The sequence below is a fragment of the Misgurnus anguillicaudatus genome, chromosome 12 (assembly GCF_027580225.2).
Source record: "Misgurnus anguillicaudatus chromosome 12, ASM2758022v2, whole genome shotgun sequence".
Taxonomy (NCBI): domain Eukaryota; kingdom Metazoa; phylum Chordata; class Actinopteri; order Cypriniformes; family Cobitidae; genus Misgurnus; species Misgurnus anguillicaudatus.
The window spans coordinates 30,807,804-30,820,000 of NC_073348.2; the positions used below are offsets into that span (position 1 = coordinate 30,807,804).

Here is a 12,197-nt window from a genome sequence, read left to right on the forward strand (position 1 = left end):
CGCGATTAATTTACTGCAGAATAAAGGTTTTATATGTGTGTGAACTGTGTATAATAACTTTGAATAAATAAATACACACACATGCATGTATATATTTAAGAAATGTTTACATGTGTATATACATTTGTATCTTTATGTATAATTTATATTATATATAAATAGAAATACTTAATATATAAATATTTTTTTTTCTTAAAATTATACATGCATGTGTGTGCATATATTTATATATAATTATTATTCACAGTTCACACACATATGTGATGTAAAAAAAACTTTATTCTGCAACAGATTAATCACGATTAATCGTTACGCAACCCTACTAGGTACGTTTACATGCAACCAAATAATCGTGTGTAATCGTATTGATGGCTCAATCGGATTGAAAAGCCTTCATGTAAACACCTTAATCAGTGCGATTGAGGTCGATCGGATGCAAATTTAGATCAAATTAAAAAAAAGTTGTGCTGAAATCCAATAATCAGGAGAAAAGTACGAATGTAAACGCATGAATCATAGTATTTTTTTCAATCGGAAGCAAAAAACCTTTGTTGTTGTACTTGTTGTACAATTGTACTTAAGTTCTTTTATTTAACTCTTATTTACGTATCGCACAATTCTCGTCACAGAAACATGCAATAGCAAGCCAACAGCAACACGCGCTGTAAAGCGTTCATGTGTACCTTTATAATATTACATAAAGCAATAAATTAGCGTTGTGTCTTTCTAAAAGTGCGTTTTCTTTGGCTACATTTGAAAACTTCTTAAGAACTTTCACCAACTGAACTTTGACTTTGTACATTTATCCAAAGATAAAGCATGAACTCGACAGGAGTTGCTGTGTGCTGCGTTGCCAAGTCTTCTGCTTTTTGGCAGAGTTCAGATTTGGGTTACTTTTTCTGCAGGTTAAAGATCAAAGGATCTTGTTGATTTGTTATTGGTATTTGGGTTCTAAATAGTCTTTGGGATGCTTTTGGGCTAGTTTTATATGTTCATTGGGCTGGTTTACACAAATCTGGCAACCCTGACTGTGCACATGTACACAAATTTGTCAGATTGACAAACTTTTGTGCATGTATGTATCATTTAATATGTTTGGTTTAATTCAAATGCACCCTAAACAAGGAGAGGGAGGCGCACGCCAAAAAATTTGAGAACCACTGCATTGTGCAAACACTGGAAGCACAATCTGTCTGTTTAAGAATCTGATTGAGTTGTTTCTCAGTGTGAGAATGTGGTAATCTGAGCTCAGCAGGCCATTATAGTGAGCAACCATACTGAGATGCTTGTCTGGGTTCGGGCAAAATAAACAGAACGCTCGGTTGGAAGAGTTTCATAATTTGTTGCACACAAGTGACTTCGAGAACATCTGATCTGAAGATGTGGCTGAGAGTAATGCAGGGCAGCCAAACCGGCAGGAATCCTACTGTACCAGACGTGCAGATAGTGGGATTTTTTCGTCTGGCTCTGTAAGTGCTACGGCGCAGCAGTGCCCCATGGCTGCCCGCAGCTTCTTTCCACTACGGGATTCTTGCAGCTCTCACATGCACACAGATAAACCGCAGACCCCACTTAAAACTATCCAAAGTCCTTGACAGGCTTATCCCAATGGGTGTAACTGCTTGCAGAGTTATGAAGTGTACAGGAATATGGGTGTGTTTACAAGCAATTTCTTGAACATTTTCTTAAACAACAGGGAGCAGTACTGTGAATTGAAATGTTGTGAAAGGCGAGCTACCAAATCTTCTCTCCGGGGGAGAGAGAAGGATTACTGTGTGATACCTTGCTGTTGGATTAGGAAATGCAACTAATGCATGTTTCAAAAGCTTAGCCTACTATGTAAATACCAACAGATTATGTAGAAAATTGACATATTTAGTCTCCATTTCCTAATCTTAAATCTTTATATGTTAACATCTAGTAGATAACAAAGCAGGTGTGAACAGCCCTCTCTTGCTGAAAGTTTACCTTGGAGCTAAGGCTGGGCAATATTGGCCAAATAGATGCATATCTCAAATCAAATCCTCATGTGAGATGTCACAATCACCTTTATTAAAGGATTAGTCAATTTTCTTAAAAGGAAAATCCAGATAATTTACTCACCACCATGTCATCCAAAATGTTGATGTCTTTCTTTGTTCAGTCGAGAAGAAATTATGTTTTTTGAGGAAAACATTCTAGGATTTTTCTCATTTTAATGGACTTTAATGGACACCAACACTTAACTCAACACATAACAGTTTTTTTCAACAGTTTCAAAGGACTATAAACAATCCCAAATGAGGCATAAGGGTCTTATCTAGCAAAACGATTGTCATTTTTGACAATAAAAATGACAAATATAAACTTTTAAAGCACAACTTCTCGTCATGTAGATCCGGTCATGATGCGCCAGCTGACCCCACGCAATATGTCATGACGTCAAGAGGTCACAGAGGACGAACGTGAAACTCCGCCCCAGTGTTTACAAGTGTCTTGAAAGAGGACCGTTCCTACGTTGTTGTATGTCAACTGATACTAATTAATGTCTTTGTGGCAGTTTATTGTTTAAAAAAGGTCCGCAAATGTGCGTTTTATATATGTAACACGTGACCTCCCTACGTCACTACGCATTTACGTTAGGTCGCGCTGGACCGGATCTAGACGAAAAGTTGTGGTTTAAAAGTACATATTTGTTATTTTTATTGTCAAAAATGACAATCGTTTTGCTAGATAAGACCCTTGTGCCTCCTTTGGGATTGTTTATAGTCCTTTGAAACTCAGTTGAAAAAAACTATTAAGTGTTGAGTTAAGTATTAAATGTTGGGCTCTATTAAAGTCCATTAAAATTAGAAAAATCCTGCAATGTTTTTCTCAAAAAACATAATTTCTTCTGGACTGAACAAAGAAAGACATCAACATTTTGGATGGCATGGTGGTGAGTAGATTGTCTGGATTTTCTTTTAAGAAAATGGACTAATCCTTTAACAGTGTATGATAAAAAAATCAAACACAGGGTTTTCCTCACTGTTTGAAAATATACAGCTGACTGGAAACTTACATTTGACCTCATTGTACATATCTGGTAGAGCTTCTGTTGCAAAGAATGAGGGTCATTTCAGACCATACCATAATAGACTGTATTGTAAAATATATATAAATATATATTACCAAAACTCGGTATAGCAGCCAGCTCTACTTGGAGCTAGACTCGAACCCAAATGACCAGCATTAGCCCCACAGTTGTTTGTTCCAAAGGGCTAATCCCTAAGACACCAGCGCTCTATATATAATCAATTTAATTGAATATTGTAACATTATGTGTATAGTTGTAAACTAAACCATGTACTAATTAACGGGCTAACATTAGTTGCTGAATGGGAGCTAAACCTGCTACTATTGAGAGTGACAAAATCAACAGCCAGAACGATGGCAATCCACCAGGGGACCAATTTCCAAGGCAAACCTTCAGTGTATTACTCATAACAAAAACACTGCTTAATACTATCGAGTTATTGGTATGGGACCGGAAAATAATCACAAAACCAGAGCTGCAGTGCATGTAAATATCACAGCGGTGAGATATTTTTTGGTTAAAGAGGGACAGCTTCATTTCTGGACAGCAAAGCTAAATATCAAGCCGCAGTCAGGATTTGCATTATTATTATTATATGGTAATTTAAATAATGACCAGACAGTGTGCCAAGTATCGGTTATGTAAAAATTTATTATATATGTCCTTACAATATTGCTCATTTAACCCAACAATCATGAATTTTGTGTGCTTAGACACTTTTGTGCCCAAGAGACTTGAATTTGGTAATATCTACCTCCTGCCACTCTTAGTACTCCTATTGTGCCAGTGTGCCCACTGCCAACCTGAACAAGATATAGGTTGGCAGTGGGCACACTGTATAAGTTTTGGCAGCAATTTAAGCAAACATAAAATTTTTACTACATTTTGAGATTTGAAGACATGATATCAACTACTAGGAAGTTAATAAAGCTATGAATGTAACAAAGTATAATTCATACACTATCAAACAAACCACGTCACATTAACAGAGTCAGCGAGTTTAGTTTGGTCCAATGCAACCGATTCTTTGTGTGGTGTTTCCTATTTCGTACACAGCTTTGAGGGTCATCCCAGCCACTGGAACTAATGCGTAGGGCTATTAAACTGTCTTCAGCTGTGGACAGAGACACAGGGTCGACAGATTGATGCCAATGCTTTGTGTTGTGTCCTTTTTTACCCCCACACAGCCAAGCCAGCCGGAGTCGACGTCTTTAGAGTTTAATTCAAACTTCCTGTCAGTGTTAGACTTGCAAACTAGAGCCGTATGTGCTTCCTTACTTGACCAATTAAAATCATGCAGTTCCATCCACAAGAGGAGGTGATATAATACTGCTATTTTAAGACACGGGTAAAGCTCTTGCATTGTAATATATGGAGTGCATCTAATTAAAGGTGTCAAGTATTTTAAAAGCTTTAATAGGGATTTCTGAACATTTACGGTGAAGCTAATATGAATTCTTTGACAAGATATCTGCGAGAACAACAAGAAAGAGAGAGAGTGAAAGAACAGCCAAGCTGTTTTGTCTCCCGGCAGGCATGGATCCAGTAAAGAGCGTGAATACGCTGGGACAGAAATCAAACTTAGACATCAGACGTGCTCAGTAGGAATGCGCTGTTTATCTCCCTCTTTATTGACAACCTCTCGACAGCACAATGTTTACACAGAAGAGACAGGGAGTTTGTGCGAATGCGTGTAAGGAAAAGGCAGACTTCTCTGTGTCACACCTCTCACACAAACGCACACAAACATTCCTCGCGTCTGATCTGAGGAGCAACGACAGCCTCGGAGACGCGAGACATCAAAATAAGCTGTCACGCAAAGAGGAAAACAATAAATGACACGCTTTACGCAAAAAGTCTCGGGGCTTTTGAAACACTGTCAATCGAAAACGCATACAGTGTAGGACATATAAGCGGCTATTAAAATCTTTGTGTTCGCATTGGATGTGATGTATCCATTAAAAACAAGAGGGACGTTTGTGGATGGAGTTATTCTGTCATTTCCGTTGAGGTTCATTCGGTTTAAAGGGTGTCATTACTGAGTCAGAAACGTGATCTAAAGCCTCCTGTCATTAAATGAATGTTTGGGGACAATCCAGAGAAAACCAACAGCTGTTTAGAATGACTTCAAAAGGAACTGAGTCAACACATGTCCTACTCAAGCTGCAAATACACAAACACAACAAATAATACACAACCAAACTTAATCACGGACAAGATCAGATATCTTCAAATGACAGCGTTGAGGGCTTTGGATGTAATTCAATGCCTATTCTTTCAAACTCCTTATCAGGTGTGAGAAGGTGAAAGGAGATAGCCGGTGGGCCGCGAGCACATACCTGCGCTAGACTACCTGTTTTCCAGAAGAGGTGCGGGAAAAGTATGCAGACCATTCTGATTGGCTAAAACTAGCTTTATGCTATATCCACAGGATTAAAAACCCTCACTTTGAGTATTTTTGGACTTTGACCACATCTGCCCATAAAAAAAGCAGATACGGTATTGACGACACAAATGAGACTGGTGGCAACTATAGATCTGGTCAAATAAAAACCTAGTCTGTCATTTTATGCCTCGTCTGGGGGCGTGCTGCCCTTGATTCAGTGGCCGATTTTGTCATCTGTTATATTGGGGAACAGATCTCAGAGGCAATGTTTATTGGCTCATAAAAATGAGCTTTTGCTGGGCAGCACAGCCAGCACTGATCTGAGCGTGATAAAATCCCAGCTATGCCAGTTTGTAGCTACAAAGCCAATAGTGTGTTTGGTTTAATGCAAATTCATGCATTTATGTGAACAGGCGTTTAAGAAGTTAACATTGTTTATAAATGATAAACTAATGAAATTAATCATGGTTTTATTACATTAAAAGTATAATAAACATGCATTTTGGTGAATATTACCATAAATAATACGAATATCATGGTTAAACTATGGCTCATGTAGTGGGACAATAGTAAGTTTGAGGTTATTATGGGTTTACTACAGATAACATTGTTATTAAGCAATGGTTACTGTAGTAAAGCCATGGGTCATTTTTGTTCGGGTGTCTTTAAAATAATTAATTTGGTTTTATGGCTTGTTCACCTTCAGTAAGTACACTTACTCAACTAAGTTTTAGGGATAGGTCAATGAATCCCCTTACAACTGAGTATTTGAGATATGTACAATAAAAACACATGAAAGCCTAACAACTGATAGGGGCTGACTTTACCTTTAAGCGTTCATGAATATCACTTAAATCAATATGAATTGAATATTTAACTCGAACACAACTCAAATGCAAATGCACGACCTGCTAGTGTGCAAGTGTCCTGTTATGCTAGCTTATTATGCGCGCAATAACAATAGCATCATCCATAACCAATTACGAGACGGTATTCAAGTTATAAAACATTTCGAATCTATTTCACCTTACATTATAATCGGTAGTATTGTACTGTCATCTTACCTTGAGACAAACAGATGAGCGTGAACGCAATGATGAGAGCATCTAAAGTCCTGCCAAACTCCATCACCTTTAAAAAAAATAAAGTCCCGTAACACTTTATTCGCCTTTATCCGGAGTGTCCCTGAAATCACCCGAAAAGCGCTACAATCCGGCAGATGCGAGAAGAGCACACAGTCACATTGAATAACTTCAATAAACTAAACTAAAAGCACAAAAACTGTTTCCTGAACAGGTACATATATAAGCGCATCAGTTATATTCCATGTTCTCGTGCGTTTCCGGTGTGCACGCGCTTCGTGTTGTGCTCCAGCAGCGATCGTATCGATAAAGAGTCAATGTAACGGACAGATCTGACGCTTGTTACAGTCCGTCCCAGACGCTCTCACATCTTAAATTAATTTCGCGGGTAAAACGCATCTCTTCTCTCTTTTCCTCTGAATAGAAAAATATCCTCTTTTTTAGATAGAGAGAGAAGATTCAGTTCACGCGCACGGTTTCCATCTCTCCCGCTGCCTCCCGCTCTTCACTTGGCTGTGAATGAACGGATTTACTACTGGTGTCTACGGGCGGCTGTCTCGTGGCTCTAGCCCACCCCCTACTACCCCTGACCACCTTCAGCATTTACACACACTGGGGTAACTGCACTCTTAAAGGGCCAGTGACTTGATTTCACACAATCTTATTCAGCTCCTCGCATGTTTAGGAATTACATTTTGAGGTGTTTGCTTTCTGTGCATGATCATTTCTATGAGAATGACATGACAATTTTTTAACTATATAATATATAATAAGTTTAAAAAATATTCATTTGCATGGAGCTTGTATGTCAGGCTCTAAAAAACAACAAAAACTGTACCTTAAATCACAAAAAGTATCACAAAAGTCATCCATACACTTCTGCGCTATATATACATACATCCACTCATACAGACAGATGGAGCGATGGACAGAAAGACAGACAAACACAGACCTGATAGATAAACAAGCAGATAGATAGATAAATCATCACAAAAAGAAATGTCATTGTTTTAACAGTGAATGACTGGATGAGAAGTGAAAAGCAATATTAGAGGTATAGAAGTGTGGTATGAGGATCAGACAATGAGGCATGACAGAAAAGACCCTCTGACTGCAGCAGGTAATGATGGCAGATGATGTCTGTGAATTCAGCTCTGACAAATAACAGCAACCAATCAGTAAACAGAAAAAAGGCCTGTTTGGTATTCACTGCACTTCACTCGTTGCATTCCTGGCACTTCCCCAGCTATAATGACGATGTATTTGTTGAAATATTAACCAACAAATTGCATTTTATGTTAATTTCAAGATGAAAGGCTCTACACGCAAGTTGCCATTAATTTGGGAGACATATTTATCTTAATTCTCTTAATGTGATATCTTCCATTATGTTCACACTGGTGTACACGAGGAGCTTCTGGAAGGACTACCCTTGATATTGTCCTCATGTATGATGCATGAGCAAGTTTAACTTAATTGCAAAAACTGATTAATTGAGCTTCGGCGTGTAATTGAATAAAACATGATTCCGTTTTTCCCTAAATACATTTCATCTCTCTTATGACTGATGCAGCATGCTCCCACTACCATAAAACATCAGCTGGAACTGTCAGGGCAAGTGTGCAGTCTATGAATTTTGCTGAATAATCACATTAGAGTGAGAGTTATGGCGACATCATATCATCACGTCTTAATGATGCCATTAAGCATTGGTCGCAAGAGTATGGTAGAAGCGGGAGTTCGGAGAACATCGCTGGAGATGACAAATTACCGTTGAATTGGTAAAAGCTAACAATGAGTCGATCTACAGTACGACTGTGAAAACGTTCTGCAGTCATGTTATAAAACAGCTTGTTTGCTCATACCATAATTTAAAAAAAACCTTATTTTTTCAGTTTTTTTGATTGATTCTATAATTCCTCAAAAGAAGATAAATTACAATGAAAAGGATGTCACAATGCCTCAATCTACTAATTTCCACAGCCAACTGACAGAAATTATCAAATACAACCAATCCAGAGCATTTATCAATAGAAATTAACTTGACCTTTCAAATAAGGTGACCGCAAAACCGATTTGAACATTTCTCCATTAAGGCAGGCTAAGGTAAAAATTGCACCTCGGTGGCAACATATCAGACATCATACGAGTGTTCAGCAATCGACAGTGACAGAGGAAAACGCTTTGAAAATCCTATAGCACTATACGCAATTAGCCCATCCACCATACAGCCGCTTGAGTCCGTGCCAGCTGAACGTGATTTATTACCCTGATCAACCACACAACCAACACCTGACAATACTGAACTGGGGCCAAACCATCTGACACTGTGCATTTAAAGCTTAACACATCCCAACCAACCAATGTGATACATATTCAAATTTTTGAAGCCAACACAGAGAAATAATAATAATAAAACATGTTTCCTAAAATATAAAAATCCATGATTTTCAAACTTTTTTGCTCCATAAGGTTAAAACCCCCTTCATCAACATCAAATTAGAAATGTGTTCTGTTGTTGGAGCTGATGCGCTTTCGGTGACCCGAGTTCAAAATTTTGGCTTAATGTCCTTTGCCGATCCCCTTCACCCTTGCACACTGTTTGTTAAATAAGGGCTGTGTCCGAAAACTCTAAATTGCTGCCTTCTGAGGCAGCTTTCCAAGGCAGCAAGGCATCAAGGCATGTCCGAATTCAATGTTTGGTTTACTTCCTCTCTCCTGAGATACCTATGCGTGGACGTACATTAAGAATGTGATTGGTCGAGTCCGGTCGAGTTCGAAAAAATAAAATGGCGGCCAAGGACGCGACTGGACCACCAATGTAGTGTAAATAAAGGTATATTTTCACTTTTTACACCTTTTAATTGCATTTCTAGCGATAAATTAGTATTGTAGTTTTCAAATATGTGATTAGTTATCACAAAGGCGCTCTCTGTTTAAATTTCAAACACGCTGCCTTAGAAGTGTGTCCGAAAGTCTTTCTCTGAGCAACCTTCATGCCTCCGAAGTCATTTCCTCATGAGGCAGCGAGGCAACGAGTCACTGCCTTGAGTTTTCGGACGCAGCAAAGGACAAGAATTGTCATCACAAAAAAAAAAAATGTGTCGAGTTAACCTTAAAGGGGCCATGGCACAAGACTTTTTTAAGATGTAAAAAAATCTTTGGTGTCCTCAGAGCACATATGTTAAGTTTTGGCTCAAAATACCATATAAATAATTTATTATAGCATGTTAAATTGCCACGTTGTAGGTGTGTGCAAAAATGTGCCGTTTTGGGTGTGTCCTTTAAAATGCAAATGAGCGGATGAAGTGCAAACAGTGATCACAATGATGGTGGTTTGTTGCAATTGAAACTCAATTGTGCTGTGAATTATTTTCTCTCTCTCTCTCTCTTTTTCTCTGCATTAAATGGCAGTGCTGTGATTGGATAGTGCAGATTAAGGGGCGGTTATTATAATAAGAGCTCCTTATGACATCATAAGGAGAGCCAAATTCCAAAATCTATTTTTTCATGTGCTTGTAGAGAATGGTTTACCAAAACTAAGTTACTGGGTTGATCTTTTCATATTTTCTAGGTTGATAGAAGCACTCAATCATAGCACTTAAAGATGGAAAAAGTCAGATTTTCATGCCATGGCCCCTTTAAAATTAATAGCATTATTAAAATCACATTTATACAACCCAACTGAAATCTAAACAAAGTGTCATCTACCAAAAATGTGCAACTTGCACACTTAATTAGTTTTCCTTTTCTGTAAAAAATCTGATTTGAATTTATATATGAATAATCAAAATTAATTTTTAGCAGTTCTGATGGCCTAAAAAATCCTGGCAGACACTTTTATCCAAAGCGACTTGCAGTGCATTTATACTATAAATGTTTTTTTAATCAGTATATGTGGCAATGAAACCCTGACCTATGTGTTGACAATGCAATGCTCTACCAATTGAGCTACAGAAAAACTAATGAATGCAAAACACTGGAACAGCTAAAAATACATTCATCAGTAGACAAGCGTTGATCATTTATGTCACATTGTGACATTAACAGGCACCATAACACAGAGACACACAAACAACCATCCAACATGTTTCATACATGTGCCCAACGGTACATCTGGTCTGGCCAAAATCCCTATAGCAAAATATTGACTGCCCATCATGCTGTGATCGCCATGGAGACGGACACGACGCTGAGGCCAAATGACATTTAATGTGAAAAGCAATACACTGAGTCCTTATGTAATAGAAAAGGATCCAACTCCCCCGCACGCCCAAAGCCAAGAGTGTTGCATGCGACAGTTGTACAAGAGGGAATATCGCCAAAAACCATGGACCGAAGTAAATTGTAAATGCTCGGCACGCACAAAAGCCTAAAAAGAAACAAAAGACCTGCCGAGAATGTGTTTATTTGTCGTCTTTTGAACGCGGACCAATTTGCTTGATTATACACAAAAACAATCACAGTGGCCTGACCGCAAAACAGCATTATGGTCGAATCAGACCTCAGTGACACCTACAGTGATTTCTGAGATGTTTTGCAACAATTTGGCAAGAGAAATATGATTTGTGCTTTGTGTCGAATGCATAAAAAGGAGCGACACGTGTCATGCTCTGTTGCTTTAAACTGCACGGCTCATATAGATTATAGATTAATTGATTTAAAAGGTGCGGCTGGAAAATGACAATATATCTTATCGATCTGCCTCAAAATGAGATTGGCTGCTGCTAATCATCCCGCGGGAGACCGGCACACATTTAGACGCCCAATTTCCTGTTGCTCTCCGATGCATTAATATTCCACTTTCTCTACCTATCTGTCTGTCACTCTCTCTCTCTCTCTCTCTCTTTGTCTTTAAGCCCCTCTGTTCGAGGCCCCCTTAATTGTGGCTCTGTGAAGCGAGAAGGTCCCTCTGTTCTCCTCTACTATCCTGAAAAGGAGTAAAATTGGTGTGTATCAGACGACTGAACCCCTTCTGTTTCCATCATATGCAAAGTGCAACGAGAAAGTCTGACATTAACCCCTTGTATGTTAGAAGGCCCGGCTTTCAAAGAGACAACTGGTTTCAAGAGCTAATTGTATAATACGACCACATTCACTCTTGGCACGAAAACCTTGTAAGGTCGCCTCGCGCGCACGCTTCTTTCGAAGATGGTTGCTAATTGGCCGGCTTTGAAGAACTGCTCTCGAAGGTGATGCTAGACAGTTCCAGCTTTCCCCATTAGTAATTGTTGTTCAAGCTCAGAAAGCTTTGCTGGTTTCTTCACTCTCTATTGTTAGTCTTGAAGAAGACCTGTGCAGGTTGGTTGGTAATTTACTCCCGAAATTGTACCAGGGGCTTGCTAATGATATGTTTGGCGTTCTGCTTTTCCCTTCAACTTGGGTTGGAAAATTGGAGCGCCCATCATTTTGTTTCCCTGGAGATGAAATGACTCTTCCAATTCCCACTGTCTGCAGTCGGATCCGGGAGGGAGGTGACAGCAATTACGGTCCTCTTCGGCCGGCAGCGCTGGGGAAATTCGCTCTGACACGCAGTCTTTGGCTATTCCAGACCAGACTGGTCTAGTTTGACACCGGCTATCTCATCAGAATAGCCATTTCCCTCTATCCGGCTGTCTCGGTATAACACGTCTCGCTTTGAGTTTAAATGAGCTGTTTGCATGCCTACATGCAT

The 12,197-nt window shown here is 38.9% G+C and overlaps 1 protein-coding gene across 4 annotated transcripts in view; it reads right to left on the minus strand.

The window, feature by feature from the left end:
• robo3 (roundabout, axon guidance receptor, homolog 3 (Drosophila)) overlaps positions 1–12,197 on the minus strand; it is a 179,780-nt gene that overhangs the window by 71,460 nt on the left and 96,123 nt on the right. Inside the window, exon 1 of one of the 4 annotated variants that reach the window (XM_055208239.2) lies at positions 8,571–8,622. The exons of 2 other annotated variants lie outside the window; for them this stretch is intronic. In XM_055208239.2, the coding sequence (XP_055064214.2) occupies positions 8,571–8,607 (37 nt within the window). In that variant the 5' untranslated portion in view covers positions 8,608–8,622. Of the gene's footprint in view, positions 1–6,505; positions 7,100–8,570; positions 8,623–12,197 lie in introns of those variants that run through there. One more of the 4 variants, XM_055208238.2, reaches the window with a different exon arrangement.